The sequence below is a fragment of the Symphodus melops genome (assembly GCF_947650265.1).
Source record: "Symphodus melops genome assembly, chromosome: 13".
In the NCBI taxonomy this organism is placed as follows: domain Eukaryota; kingdom Metazoa; phylum Chordata; class Actinopteri; order Labriformes; family Labridae; genus Symphodus; species Symphodus melops.
The window spans coordinates 14,085,226-14,101,579 of record NC_136703.1 but is presented as its reverse complement, the minus strand read 5'-3'; the positions used below and the strand labels follow the sequence as shown (position 1 = coordinate 14,101,579).

At 40.7% G+C, this 16,354-nt stretch overlaps 1 protein-coding gene across 2 annotated transcripts; it reads right to left on the bottom strand.

Annotated features, from left to right (window-relative positions):
- Positions 1-2,861: 2,861 nt before the first annotated feature.
- acvrl1 (activin A receptor like type 1) lies at positions 2,862-16,050 on the bottom strand. Of its 2 annotated transcripts, XM_079360387.1 has the most exons (11): positions 15,717-15,753; positions 15,101-15,622; positions 7,866-7,937; positions 6,588-6,824; positions 6,124-6,317; positions 5,927-6,026; positions 5,694-5,840; positions 5,296-5,571; positions 4,929-5,126; positions 4,095-4,225; positions 2,862-3,901 (listed from the first exon to the last, which is right to left on the bottom strand). In XM_079360387.1, the coding sequence occupies exons 2-11, from the start codon at positions 15,102-15,104 to the stop codon at positions 3,755-3,757; spliced, it is 1,506 nt and encodes a 501-aa protein (XP_079216513.1). In that variant the 5' UTR covers positions 15,105-15,622; positions 15,717-15,753; the 3' UTR covers positions 2,862-3,754. The 2 variants fall into 2 exon arrangements, with proteins under 2 accessions (XP_079216513.1, XP_079216514.1); XM_079360388.1 differs by having other exon boundaries at positions 7,872-7,937; positions 15,101-16,050.
- Between the last annotated feature and the right edge of the window lie 304 nt (positions 16,051-16,354).

The following is a 16,354-nucleotide window of genomic DNA, read 5'->3' as shown; positions in this document are numbered from 1 at the left end:
TTAAAGATCACTCCTTCATTTAGGATTATTTCTGTGAGTATTTAACGAGTTCCTTTTCTAAAAAGATTTGGACTATATTAAATCAGCTTTGGCATAAAAATAACATCAGCGAATGAATTGAATTACACTGACTATCCTTTCATATTTGAGTACTAGAAACAATAATAGTAATAATAACAATAATAATAATAATAATAATAATAGTACAAATAATAGACTTCATTTGATTTGTATTGCGCCATTCAAGGAACACATAAAGGCTTATTGGAATAACAGGATCAAACAAACAAACCAGACCACTTTAAGACAATACTTTAAGGTATTTTAAATAGTAATTATTGCCTATACTAATCAGAATTTTACTTTTAAAATGAACATAAACTATACTAGATTATTTGTTTAGGTCCAAGGACTGTTAAATTACTAATACATTGTGCAAAAGTTTATGCTTGGCTAAACACACCTTTTTTCTATTTTTAAAGTCTATTCACTGGTTTACAGAATGAAAAAAACCCAACAGAAGTGTCGTTTTTCAAGGTCAGTTATGTTTTTTTTTTCAAAAACAAAGATTGTACTTTGGATGACTTCTATTTGAAGCAGACACATGTTCAGTTGACCGAAAATGTCAAATATTGAAACGCCTTTTCTCCTGACATAAAAGAGGTCACGTTTTATACCATCTAAAGACAATGTTGAGCATGTCTGATAACTGATGACCTCTGGTTCCTTCACATTGGTACACAGAGTCAGTCAACAGACTCATGACTCTAATTTAAAGTAGACATTTAAAGTCAGGCATGACATACTCCTTAATTGCAAATAGAGGAGGAATCCATTGTGACTGACTGACTATAAAAAACATTCTGGATGTAAGTTAGAATTTAGCAAGAAAAAGAAAAACGTGCAGGTCTTGTTTGTTGGTGCAACACCAGTTTAAGCTGCTCAGACTACGACAGTCTGACAAGATAAATCTTACATATTTAATGAACAGTCATTAAATTAATCCTGTATTAACCACACTGGATCATATAGTAGGGGGCTTCAACTGTTGATTTAAAAGAACGGAGACCACTTTGTTATGAGTCTGCATAAAAGACGACTGTTGTGTTATATTGTCTCCTTATTGTTCCACTTCTCTGATCATATATCTGCTGCAGTATCAGATATCGCAGGACGTTTCAGAAACTTGCAGTTTTTAGTGACAGAATGTAAAATAATCTGAATCTAAAGATGGAAAAAGCTGGTCCAGATTCATCTGGGTTTGCAGCTTTGGGACCCAGCCAGTTTATACCATCACCATCCAGCTCCAACTGCTGGGAAAGTATTACAGGAAGAGGTGAGTCAGGTACATTTGGGACTTGATCTGTGCCTGCTTTTATCACCTGTCCTCTTTCTAGCACTCACTGATCTATCCTCAGGCCTAATTGTGTCTGCATAGTCTCCTCTGCGGCTTTATATCTGTCCATTATCGGGCCCTGTCCAATTTATCTCCACATTTCTTCAGTGCACCATGACTGCTGAACAAAATCCCCCTGTCTCTGCAGAGCTGTTCAGGTTGATCCCATCGTGAGCAAGAATACACAGAGGAGGGAAACAGAGGGAGAAGTGAGAGGGGCTTCTGCACTTACAGACAGGGAGAGTGGCCCCTCTGATATTTGAACAACCCCCCCTGCAGTGTTAAAAATAACCACCTCTTCATCCGACTGACCAGACAGACTGGAGCTTTGGGAGAGAATTATCGCTTTGGAGTTTGTTCAACAACCAGTCTGATAGAATACGCAAACACACACACGCACACACACGCACACACACACACACACACACACACACACACACACACACAACATTAGATAAAGGAAAGAAAAGCAGGACAGATACAAAAAGAAAACACTGGTATGCAGATAATACCTTACAGCACAGTGCTGCTACGAACAAAGTGGTGGATCATTGGGCCTCATTCATTAGCTTACTTGAATTTGTTTTACTCTGTGAACACAATGTTGAACCTCCTGAGACCATCCACACACATGATTGACCAGCTTCTCAGAAAATGTTTACACATTTTAACTTAAATGCATGACAAATTAAAAATACCTTCAGTAAAAAAAATAATATATATAAATATATTTTTTTATTTTTGAAAATACTATGAATGAACTAATGCATTGACTAAATATACAAAGTAACTATGAAATGTTTGCCTTTTTATCCTTTAATCTAAAATCTAATAGTCGACCACTCCCACTAATGCTGCCATGAAGTATTGCATTTTACTAAAACCAGCTGATTAATTGAAGCCTATTTAAGAGCATGAATCCATGATTGTGAATTACGTCTAAGAAAGTGTAAAGATCCAGCCTTGCTGAAAGGTATTGCAGCCGTTGTCTTCAGCAGAGAGCAGACCGTCACAACATGTTGTCTGATTCCGACTGCCGATGCACGTGCAACTATCACTGTAACGGCATCTACGCCTCCAGACACTCCAGAAACTCTTCATTGCATTTTGTGGCCATCCCCTAAAAAGTTCAACTGTCCTCATCTCACCGCTCTCGTCCTGATACACCAATCGGATGTCCTTATATGGAGAGATGGGGGCGTGGTAGTAGGCTGATTGCAGGTTTCGGGCACGCGCCCAACGGTTTAAGAATGATTCTGATTCCCTAACATACGACATGTTATGAATCCAACCAAGATTTTGCGTATGCACTTATTTCATGTGCAGAGTAAGAACATTTCTACGCACATATTAATGAATGAGGCCAAATGATAGTGAGCACCACAGTTTAACTGTTATCTGATGCCCTCTGCTGGTTAATGAGGGAATAGCAAACAAAAGAGTAACAGTATTCACAGCAAACAGCTTAAAAATACAATGTTTAGTTTATTCATCATATAAAATATAACATATCTGTTTGTGCATTACTTTAATGACCATAGTAACAAGTGATGGTACATTTTTGGACTACAGAAAAATAATTTTAAAAATTGTGATGTAAAAAAGTTTATAAAATGTGTCTTTATGTTGAATAATAGAAAATATTACCCCTATTAAAATATATTTACAATAAACTCATTGCTGATACAATACTTCAAAGCTTAGAATATGTACAACTAAGTAACCCAATGTGTCTGTGTGCAGATAAATGATGATGTAAAATGTGCTTACACAACAGATTATGTGCTTTGGTATGAGCATGTTGTTAAATATGTTTCGTATTCAGTGAATAAAAAAATCAAGGCTTTTGTGTTCTTGACTTCAGTCTTTTAGGTTAACCCCACCCCCCAATTCCACTTTATGTCTAAGAAAAGCCAGAATGAAAGGTCCCTTACCTTTACTACAGGGCTTTCTCACTTCCAGAAAACTCCTGAAAAACTCCTAAGATTTACCGGAGGAGCTACATTTACTTAAATACTTTATCAATTTCAACATTTTACACATGTCTAAAATCTTTATTAGCTGAAAATAACCAAAAGAAAAATAGACTGATTGGAATTTGCCAATTTGGCCTTTTGGTTTGAGGCACTAGATATATGGCAGCTGCAAAATTAGGCTACACAAAAATCATATCCTAAGGTAGCTAGTCTAGACTCTACTGCCCAGAGTCATATAGATTTAATCTAATCTGGTAACTGTGTGAGTCATTATCTTAAAATATGCTAACGCTTCGCACCTCGAGCAGTTAGAATGCACTGAATTAACCTTTAGAGAATATTTTTCTAATCTTTTGTCCCTGTTTCATACTGCTTTTCTGCTCTATATATCCCGCTTAAGTTTCTCAATGCAGAAGTCACTTTCGGTGTCCAGTTTGGAGAGCGTCTTCCTCACCCGCAGGGCTGTGAGGCGAGCTGGTGGGCTCTGGTACCAGCACTCCTTCATGATCTTCACAATGGCAGACAGGATCTGGAGACGCATAAACAAATGTGAAACATCACTGGGTTGTGATGGAGCAATGTAACATTTTTCAGTCCATCATCAAGTGTGTTGGTTTTTGTGCAAACTTGTCTGCTTCTTTCTCAGGCATAACCGTAAATGTGAAAAATTGAGAGTACTAAAAAAGTAGTTGCACGTGTTTTTATATACTCAAATGACCTACAGGGTGGGAATGGAGCCGATTGTGCAAGGAGGGCCTCTGCTGGTCCACACACACCACCTTCTTCATCTCCTCAAAGCTGGGGTCTAAGGGTACCAGGTCAAAGAAGGGAGGACGGTATTCTTCTACAATCCCTGTAACAAAAGGAATTGAAAAAAAATAAAGCTTAGTTTACCTTAAGCCGAGGAGAATTTTTTACAACACAATCTTTGTTAAAGGAGTCAGTGGGAGGATGAGTTAAAAAAAATCCATCTGTGATGTTTGACCATTGCCACGAAACATAAACAACCTCATGAAAAGATAATTACCTTCAATAACAAGGCTTGAAATAGCACCCTCAGAAATGCTCTGCATTGAAAGTTTTGTCAGTATGTTTTACTAAAACAGTGAGCACTCTCAGATATCAATGCACTAGGATGAACGTCTGCACGGCATTCTTGAGTGTGTGCTGTAAATTGTGTCAGAGCACAAACACACACAATTATGTGTGCGCTGGCATCTGGACTATGTACAAGTGAGTGCTGACACCAGATAAGACTGTTTATAATTACAGCAGCGCTAATCATGAGAGAGGATAGTCGAGGCAGACACAGACTAGGAAAACACTGGAGTGCTGAGAGACACGGGACCAACTGCCTCTTATGTACACTCATCCAGGGCCAGGCAGACATGACAGAGAGCAAACATATAACAGGATGTAGCTGGATAGATGGCATATACTTCAACTTGTAAAAAAATCTTTATACTGTTTTTTTTTTTTAATTTAAAATCTAAAAAAAAAAGTCTGTGTTTGGAAAGTGTCCTCTATAGTGCTGTCTTTTAATGTTCACTTTTTACCATTGACAATAGTTCGGTGGGAAATTTCCCAGAAGACCAGGCCCAGGGCCCAGATATCAGTTTGCTTGTAGGACTCAAAGACGTCCATGCGAATGGTCTCGTCCAGCACCTCAGGAGCCATGTAGCGCTTGGTCCCCACCCGAGGATTGTTACCCACATCCAGGTAGTCATGGGACTGGGAGTGTATCACAGCCAAACCTGAGGTGAGAGTGAACAAAACGCAAACATTCAACCATTACTCTATGGTGAATTCTAAAATTAATGATAAGACAAGTTTTTGGTTTTTTTTTTGCTTTTAAACAAGGTAACAGATAAGCCTGGTGGATTCATTGTGACTTCTCTGTCCTTGCTTTTACACAACTCTCACCAAGGTCAGCAATGCAGCACTGTCCGTTGCGTTTTACCAGGATGTTTCTGCTTTTCAGGTCTCTGTGGGCTATAGCCGGCTTTTCCTGGGAGCTGACAATCTCAGTGTGGAGGTGAACCAGGCCACAGGCTACAGACAGGCACATCCTCAGGCAGCTCTCAGGCTCCAGGCTGCTGTACTGCAGGAAGTCGTACAACGAACCCATATCATGGAAGTGGGTGACGAGCCACAGCTGAGTGCTGGAATTCTTGGATGTCATGTCAGAGGCTATGAAACCTAAGGAAAGTAGGAGTAGGAGGACGCTATAAAAAATGTCTGTCTTTTGGCTGAAAAGCACTACGACTTTGACAAGCGCAGGAAATGCATAACACAACAATTTCTCTGCAGCATTTGATTACCCAGTATGTTGTCGTGTCGCAGCTGTACAGTATTGTATATCTCTGTCTCTCTGAACCAGGACTGCTCATCCCGTGACGAAAAGATCTTCACGGCCACACTCTCCCCCATCCAAGTTCCTCTCCACACCTCCCCATACCTGCCTTTACCTGAAACAGAGTGACACAGTGACACAACTGCAAATACACAAAATGAGCCCAAGTAGAGCAGCAGTGTAGTGAGTAAGGAGACTGACCAACACATTCCACGAGGGATATTTGTCTTGCCATAGTCCTCTGGACCAGATATGGAAGCCCAGTCCCACTCCCTGATGTACAAAACTCATCAAAGATTTCCTAGGGGACAAGGCAGAGACGGAGAAATACAATGAATATATGTGGAAGCTCAAAAACGTCTTCTGATACGATGGGGACCTATGTCAAACTTTCTTACACCGTATGTGGGGTCTTCTCCATTTGGAACCTTCAGCATGGTGACATCGTGGTCTTCCACGTTATTCATTCGGCAGTGTGTGTGTCTGAAGCGCAGGAATAGCACGAGGCCACACACACTAGCAGTCATGATTAACAGCACCAAGGACACTGGGATCCACAGCTCGGGCCGACTGACATCTGGAGGCGGTCCATCTGGATATGCATTAGCAGACACACACATTTCTTTAAGTCAGTGAACCCAGTTTATATATCTACTCTAGGTGACCACAAGGGGGAACCAGTTCTCACCCAGAGGGACGTTTTGAATCCAATCAGTACAAAGTAAGAAAAGGCAGGCACTGAACTATGAGATCACTCTGAGAGGAGTGAGAGATGCTAAACTAGCAGACCCAATACCACAGCGTTTCATGATAGATGAATGTGATGCTCAAATATTGTAAAGTAAAGCGTGTGGATACTGACTGGGGTCTGGAGGTGCTGTGGTGAGGGCGTTGCACAGTTTCTTTTTGCAGCAGTGGACAAAAAAGCCTTCGAAGCTGGTTAAACACTGCTCCTTGTAGTGACGTTTATCGAAACAGCCCCTCTCCTCGTCGCCGCGCACCCAGGTGTAGAAGCAGAAATCTCCCCTGCACGTTCCATTCACACATGTGCCCTTTTCATTTTCGCATACGCAGAGCAGCTTCCCGTCCTCCTCCGACTCTGAATCACAAGGAAGTACAGACAGAGTGTTAAAAAAGGCAATCAAACCTACAATCTACAGTGACACACACACACACACACACACACACACACACACACACACTTCTTCATAATGAGTTGTGACTGTTTAACAGTCATTACAGGTCAGCAGTAATTTGTGAAAACATCCAAAAGTTAAACTTTCTTTTAAAATGTACAACTCAGAGGTGAGTAAAATAGTGACAGTCCTTTATTTGTAGAGATATCTTTCTTGTCTTATGAGGAAACCGGAAATAATGAGACTTGGTAATCAAAAAAAAAAAGAACGGCTCACATCCTTCCCTTTAAAAAACATGACAGCAAAACGATGAGAGATACTGTTTCGTTTACAAGGACAGCTTTTTTTTTCTTCCTGTCGTGCAGTACACAGTGTGCCAGAGGGAGAATTCCAGGATAAATAAACCACATAAAAAAAGTCTAAGCCTTTATTTTTTCTTCTGAGTTTATCTCATGCTCAATGTGTGTCATAGTATTAATGACCACGATGGTTGTTAAACCCCGAACTTGAGAAGGCATCAAGATCTACAGCAAATTCATTCTCCTCAGTAAAGTCACTGCAGAGAGAAAATCGACCAATGATGTAAGAATCTTAAAAAATAAAACGCTCAAACTTAGTAATCACCTGATGATTGTGAGTTCCTAAACCTTTAATCTGTTGTTTGATCCACTAATAGCTGAGATGATATTCAAGAATTTCACCAGCCACTGTCACACTTTGTATTTCATGCCAGGACGGGTCGTACGCTTCGCCTGTCTGAGCTTGTTCGCTGGGTACGGACTCCTATTGTTTTTGCTGTGAGCGTCAGGTGAGGACTGTGGGACATAACAATGCGTTCTAAGTGCAAGCTGGAGAAGCCCAACTGAAACAGTCTGTTCTTTGGCACGTGTGATCACTTCCTGCAAGAGTCACGTGGATCGGTGTCACTCTTTCATGTTTTCTTTGAATGACTGGAATGAATGCTTTAGTTTTAGAGTATTTTCTTCGCCTGACCGCTGACTCACCTGCACGGACAGCGACGATCCACAAAAGTGCCCCAACAAGCACCACTGTTAGCAGAGCAGAGCCTCCCATCTCTGTACGACAAAAACATGTCAGAAATCATTAACAGTTATAATCAAATGATGACAATGCAAAAAAAGTGTAGTTTCTGTATTAAGTGTCATAAAGCGTTTGTTTAAAACAATCATACAGAGACATAAAAGTGAACAAGATTTCATGTTGTGTTTGAGCTGATGTCCCACCTACATTAACACTGTATTTATAGGTAATGCATCCATATTGGGAAAGGAAGCAATGTTGTCAAAAACAGCTTTCCTCTGGCCCAGTCTGTCTGCCTGTGCTGTAATTGCACTGGGTGGGAAAGGGGAAGGAGTCTGTAACAGCACTTCAGAGTGTGTGTCTGTGTGTGTGTGTGTGTACGTGTGTGCAGAGACTGTGTGTGGCACTGTGCTACCCAGGCTCCAGGCCTGTCGACTCCTCCACTACCCCGCTCACAGAGTAAATATTGATGGCTACGCTTCCTGCCATTGAGTGGCCCCACCCGGCTGGCTGGCGAGACTCGGGTCTGCTCATTGTTTGGGGCTTCACAGCAGAGGGTCACGCAAGCAGGACGGCCAGCACACGGCACTTCTCACTGCAGAGGCCTTTCTTAAACTTCACCTCAAAACGTTACATTAATTTCTTAAGTAACAGTGAACAAAAACATTGTTAGGCATTTCTAGAGAAACATAAGATAAGATTAATGATTGTAAAAGCACAACACAATATATAAATAATTATATTCTTATTCTTTGTTGAAATGTTACATTTTAAGTCACTTAAAACTTTCATCAGACTTTGCCTAAAAGACTCTTTTTAAAATCCTCTGTTCTTTATTTAGAGCAAACTTTTGATGTAATTTAGCTGGTGCTTATGTTATATGAATAGGGACAAAGGTTTTGTCTTACATGCAACACGTCTTTCATATCAAATGTGTGCAGGTGTATTGAATCTCATGGGTGCCATTTGAGCTTTGAACACACATCACCTTGTCTTAAGTCAAAAAAGGATTCAAACTGGTAATAGTCCTTTTCCTCCCTGTGTCATCAGACAAAGAACCAGGCAGGTCACTACGCAAAAAGTCTCAAAGCGAATACACTTGTAAAACATTTTTCTCAATCCACTTTACGCATCTTAAAAGAAAAAAAAACGTGAAGTCACTTGCAAAACTCCGGGGTCTCTGAAAAGCATAGGTGAGTGTCTCCGGTGTGACCTCATCATAAGCTTTTGTTTTCCATTCCACCAGGCAGGATTAGCTGGGCTCGAGCTTGACAGGGTCATTGGAGGGTGAAGACCCTCCCCCCCTATAAGGGGAAGACACTACGCTGCCAGGCATTCAATAAACACTCACCTCTTCATTGCTGTGAATGAAGGAGGTTGGTCTGGTGAGATACTTATTAAGGCTACTCAGAGACTGTGCGTTACACAAGTAAGAGAACATTAAACATTAGTTTAGTGTCGCACATTGAGTAATACTGACTCCTGCATTGCTCGGCAGAAGTTACCATGACCAGGACAATCCCTTAATGGCCTGGTTGAAACATGAAGTTTTTTTTTTGAGTGCTTCAAGATTCCTTCATCACTAAAAGTGTATGTAATGCAAGACAAAGAAAACAAACATAATGCTCAGTTATCATTTGGACATTTAGGGTGTCTTGATTAATATACAACGTCTTATGGTTCTGTCCATGTTAAGGCCTGGACAGGGCGCAACAACCACTAGTGCTCATCAGAGGAGAACGTCAGCGGGAGAGGACACATTGACAGGGTCAATTGGGGGACATGACCCTCACACTTTGACTATGGAGAGAACCACAAAGACTAAATCCCTGAAACGTCACTGAAAGGGAACTTCTCTGATGTCTGAACACGTTTTCCAAAAAAATGACTATTTTCTCACAGATGGACCTTGTGACGAAGACCCTGGCATACTGAGTGCTCTCAATGTCACCCTGAAGGAGGCCAGCTGTCCTCAGGTTGAAACAATTGCCACAGGCCAAGCCCACAGGGCAAGTCTCTCTGGCATCCGGGACAGCAGGTCCCTGCCTAAGGGGAGAGACCATGGCTCCCTGTAATGGAGCTGGGTTATCTCTCCTAGCCAGAGCTTTGATGGCTGGCTGTGTTCTATGAGAATCATTAATCAGCCGTCCTCCTGCATCCTTGCTAGGGGTTAAAAGCTGGTTTCCCCGGGACAGAAGCTGTGCTCCTTGGTTCAGTGTCCTGGGTGCATGGGCTTCAGAGACAGAATGGGCCTCCTCCACACTGTGCGCCACATTGTGTAAAACTGACGAGATCTCAGTCCACCTCATGTGTTGCCACGGCTTTGTGGTGTCTGTCCACATTCACACACGATGTCCCGTCAGAAAGGGGAGAAAATGTCTCAGTGACAGATACAGCCAATAATTCAACATCATTTATATGAGATGAGCGCACGTGAGGCTCCCAGGTTCAATATGCCTATTCCCCCCCCCCTCCTCCCGAACACACAGCCTGATAGTCTAATGTAACCACATTACTGCACAATTCCCATGACTACTCCCACACTTCTCCATGGGATCAGCGCTGTTGTGACAGTAACTCTCACCCTTTGAGAGAGCATGGCTCGAGCTTCTGAGAGTGCAAGTGTCCATTTGGCACAACAAGAGCCGAGGCCATCAGCCTTAACAGCCTTTGGCAAGACCTGAGAGATACTCTTTGAAAAAAGGCCTAAACAGTCTCTGAGGCCCTGCACTCTTTCCCCATTTTGTCTCTGCCCTGGGCTGAGTCTGTAATTGGTCCGATAAAGGAGATGATCTGAATGGACGGGAGAACACTCTTTTTCAATTCCACACTTATTATGAAACCCGGAGTCATCAAGTGTTCTGAGTAACATTGTTTATTCTGCTGCCCCCTGGCAAGAGGACGCCTCAATGAGCCAGTTGTCGATGTAAGTGGCTACTTGTCTCTGGAGCATTTCGAGGAACAAACTCTTAGGCTCAGTCAAAGACCAAAAGAGAGGACCAGAAAGAAACTTGAGATATTGCCTATGTGGCACAAACACCAAAGATGTGTAATAAGCGTCCTTCAGGTCGATTAACATGGACAAACTGAACGAAACAATCGCGTGGGCACAGAAAACCTGGCAGAGTTTTCTCTCTTGTTGATGGACAGTGTAGCTTTAGAGGGAGGTGCCTCTAAACTTTTCTTTGAATGACTGGCAGCGTAGTTTCTATCCATTTTGTCAGGGAATTGTCTCCTGTGGCAAACCCATCACTGAGAACGCCTTCACAGTACGATAAGTCCAATTATAGTACTGTAAATTATAACTTTCATGACATGGGCTGCTTGATTCAAGCTCACTCTGGCTTTTCCTATTCTGAAGACAGACATTGATGTTGTGAGAGAGAGAATACTTTCAGATTATCAAATGATCAAAGTTGAAACGCTTCAAACTAGCTCTAGATAATAAATACTTCAAACTTTGACAAGTGTATGTCAAAGGGCTTACTCTAGGCCAGGGTTACAGCATTACTCAGATAAAATAGTAAAATCTAATGAAAGGTCAAATAAAAATGCCCCTTCATGAATATACTAAACTCACACGGTGAGTCTGAATCATTTTACCCCAAAGTTCCTGATTAAAACTGGGTACTAGCTACAGGAAGGAAATGCTGTGAACTGAACTGCTAAAAATAAAATCACACCCGTTGATAATCTGTTCTCACAGCTACAGTCCCATCGTGATGTTAACCACAATAGAAGTATACTAGTACGTGAGTATCCCACCTGATGTCTCTCACAGTACATTGACCTTGTGCTGCAGCTGCACACATCTGGCAGAGGAACTTGCACGTCAGCAAAAATGACGGATATCCTCCTTGAGTTTTGATGCATAGCTATATTTAAGAACCAACTACAGGAAGCCTCCACTTTACCATTGTCATTTCATTTAGTCGGTCAAATGTCACTGAAGAGAAACGACAGGCGTGAAGGTGGAGTTTTCACAGTTTATCAACCTGTGAAATCAAATGGAAAATCTTTGCTGGGTTTGAAATTACGTGCAGTTAAGATGAGCTATAACTCACTAGGACTATACATAATGGGGTGAGCTCAGCAGTATAGTGAAGAAATGATAAGCAGTAAGTGGCAGGTTAAAGTAACCTGTGATGATTTAAAGTGACGTGTTTAGAAGCAGTGAGTTATGTAAACAGCAGGTTGACAGTTATAAAATATAATATAGTGCAATAGATGCAGTATTCTCATATATACATCCAGGCAATGTATAGAATATAGAATATAAATATAATAAATATGTATATATAATATAATAACAATAGTATGCTGTTGTAGTATGCAGTTCAGAGGAGTGATAAGAATGTAGGAAAACTATCTTTTAGACTTGTCACACAGCTTTGCTGCAAGACTCAAATTCAACAGATGAGAACATACCTCACACAAAGTCCCGACGACCACAAGCCATGTTTAATCAAACAGAAATGAGCACTTCCTCCATCATGCAGCTTTCACGTCAACCGTGGTTAATCTGCGACTCTAGAGGGGGAATAATCTCAGCACAACTCCACCCACAGAATCAACTTATTCTCAGAGGAGGAGCATTAATGTATCTTATTTCTCTACCAATCTTTTTTATCATCCACACAGAGTCACGACATGGGAAAGAGCTGTAATCACTTCCACCATCGTAGGCGGCCTGACTTTAGACTCCAGCACACTTCCCCCCTCAGCTCTCTGTTTGCCTTCATTCAGTCAAACGATACTACCGCCTGACCCAAGGGGAAAAGATCCATTGTCATCTCTTCCTAACATCTGGAGAGCTTTGACTAGGGGAGGCAGATCTCTCATTCCATCTGAATGACTGCGTGTGGTGGATGGTGGGGGACTTGCCATAACACAGCAACCTAAACAGCCCTTGTACTGGGCCTCTTCACATCAAATAAAGCCTTGAACTGGTTTTGGAAAATTACTGTAAAAGCTTCTACCATGTGGTTTATACTGACAAAAAACCCAACCCCATAATATTCATTCTTTCCCCCAACTGCTTAGCCACACATTCATGCTTTTTGTTTTAACCGGTAAAATACATCAATAATCTAAGGATTGGGCCATCTGCTTGATAACGCAACAGACTGATTGCGTCTTTGTTTTCCAGACAAAGCGAGGCTTTATGGCTCAGTTGCTATCTGCATGCTCTCACATGCATACCGACAAGGAATTCATGTCCAGGGAAGAAAGGGATGAATATGCCCAGACATAATGTGTCTGCACATTTTCGATAAATGCATTAAAGCATGAGGATAAGAAACACCCGAGTGATATCATGGACCAGAGAAGCGTCCATCTGAAAAGAGCATGTGTGATTTAAATCATGTGCTGTTCATAAAAAGGACAAACTCTTTCCTGGGTATGTGTGTGGAATGAATGGGTGAAGGAAAGGAGCAATTTAAAATGTATATGCAGGGAGGAGAAGTTCAGTTCTTATTTACCTTGAAATGAAACCAACCTTTATCACCAAGTGTGAACATGAAAAAGGTAGAACTTTTCACAGGGTATGTTCCTGCCACAATGTCAAGTCAAGCAGGCTGTATTTGATTCCTTACTGACCAAGACCATGAGGGCTTTTGAACTGAACAGCAAAGTAGTGAAGTCTTGCTGAAGAACGCTGTCTGTCTTTCTGCTAACTACTGAAAAAACTAGTACAAGAGGGAATTTAAATAAAGTAACCTGTATCAACAAATTTACTGTTACTTGGCAACCAAATCTGTTTGTTTAGATCCAAACTAATTGTTAAGTGTTAAGCAACTTGATTTTCTTCTCTTTAACTCAATTCTCAAAACAAAAGCAAAATACACAGTAAACAGATCCATGCTACATTCACAGCAACACTAAGTTGCTTTAAGAGCAAGGTATCTTGATTTATAAGTTGTGAAAGTATCTTATCCCCTATAATACTAGATTTCTGAGGCTAATACATGCCAATATGTTGCTAATGTTCATATTCAATTTAGGTAACACTGTAAAGGAGACTAGAGGAGATCAGACGTGCAGTCCCTTGTTTTACATCTCTACTTAACATTCTTTTACAAAGAGGCTTTTACTCTGGGATTTTGTTTTGTCGGATTTTATTGTTGGTTGGTTTATTTTCTGTCTGTTGCTTTTATTGTCTCTCTGCCTTTATTGTCTGTTGTAAAGCCCTTTGTTACTTGTATAGAAAAGTGCTATATTAATAAAGTATTATTATTTTAAGTATGATCACGATATTCACCATTAACTAGTTGCTTTTTAGCATGCTAATTAGTAGCACACTGTCTGCTTATTAGTCAATATTACACGCTTATTATTATGAGCAATGAACACAGTCTATAGATAAAGTTGCTGAACAGGAATTATGATCCTTAGTATGACCCTTATAAAAGAAGCCAGCAAACCCTCACAAGTTTTACTGTTTTCAGGTAAAGACCCTAAGTGTTCAACAATCACTCATTAGCAGTATGCTACAAACGAGCACGCTAATAAGCTAAAATTGATCGGTGATTATTTTTTTTAACTAAGTGAAAGTGTTACCATTAAATTCTTTTTTTTAAAACTTTTTGTGGAACCAATAATTAAATATATTACCCATCTACAATAAATCTAAAGCATATTAGTGCTTTAGCCAAATGGAGGAATACTGATTCACCCCATGCTATCATGTTGAGGCTAAGTTTGGTGATATGTTATTGACCATCTGCAATGCTGGGGCAATTTATTATTCAAGGGTTACTTTAATATTGCCTGTAAGTTTGAAAGTAAAGTCTACGTTGCACATAACATCGTTAGCTACATGTAGTCTACTTCAAAGTGTGTTTCCACCACCGGCACAAGGAGGCTGGCTAGGCTACACTGTGCAATGTGTAAACAATGTAGCTGAATTGGGTTTATAAAAAGGTTTTGTTCACACAATTATAAAAGCAAAAGCTACACGTTTTGGCTTAAGTGTGGTTGATAAAGACTCCGAGATGATCATGTCACTGTTCTTTCAGGTAGGCCATAATGTGACACCTGTCCCTGACACATCTGGATACACGTGAGGTGATGAAGGGCGCAGTCAAAGGTGAGTAAACATGCGCTCAGTTGCAGCAACTTTGGCTTTCTATAGATTACTGAGTGAGCATAAAACATTTACCCTAATGTAAGATAAGATCAAATTTTATACGGTTACCCATTTCCTCTTCGTCTTTTAGCTTGACAGACGCAAACGCCGCTTGTCTCCCATATCAAAGTCAGCCTGAAGCGTCCCTCCGGTGCCAAAGTGTTTCAAGTCAACGTAGAAAAATACGTTTTAAACAAAAGTGGCTGTAAATGTACAAAATGGGCTTTTATTTTCCGTCTGAACTGCTCAGTTGCAGTTTCATCCACAGAGAGATCACATCCTTTCCTGCTTCAGTCTGAGAAAACTTCCTCCGCAGATTTTCTATCTTCTCCGAAAACTCTAAACCGGCTCTAAACGACTCTAAATCAGTCGTTTGAGAAAACAGCCGTCCCAAAATGTGAAATGGAGTGTCTTAAGTCTTCGTAAAAAAACGGAAAAAAAACAAACGGTACTGTGCTCTGGCCAGAGGCCGACAAACAGCGAGCTATATCCTATCTCATCTGGGTCCAAATCTGTGCTGATAAACCGACAACTCGAACCATCGCCGTCGGTTTGGACCCTGACCAAACTCCAGTCACTGCAGCTCCTCTCCTATTAAGTAAGAACACGTTTTTGTTGTTAACTGTGGTCGCGATCTTAAGGCAAGATAACTTTTTTTTTTAAACAGTATACAGTTTTGTCCCACCCCTTATTGTCTCGTACAGAGAGAGCCTGCTCTGCCTGGAATGTGTTCTCATAGCGGTTTTCCTGTTGCTCGCCAAACCTCTCATTTTCCTCTTTCCCCTGTGGACTGCTGTCTGCGCTGCACGGAAAGGAATGTGCTTCTAAGACCCCACTTTGACACAATAACATTTTTTTTCTGAGGAAAAACAAAACTCGTCCACTTTTCAATTGCCTTTTTTTAATCAGTTGAGTCTAAACCATTATCTTGATTTTAAGATAGGCCTGTGACTATATCTTGCATTTGAGCAACAGTGTCAGATAGGGCTTTATAGAAAATATTATATGAGGAGAAAGATAAAGGCCTATACTTACTTTTCCAACTAGAATGCACATAGTCTGTTAATCCTTTAAGGCTCCAGGGTAGGCCTATATGTGTGCTGTATGGGTTTTTATGTCGTTGCACATTGGACCAAAACTGACTTTCAAACAAGATGTGAAGTCATCCCACTTATTCTCCTAAGTTAATGATCAAAGTGAAGTTATTTTGAGTTAAAATAATTTTTGAGATGAGTGGGAGTAGTTGAAGTGCTTTTTCTGTTTCAGCGATTGTGGAAGTCAAAGTGTAACCTAATGGTAAATGTAATTGACTTTTAGATGCCA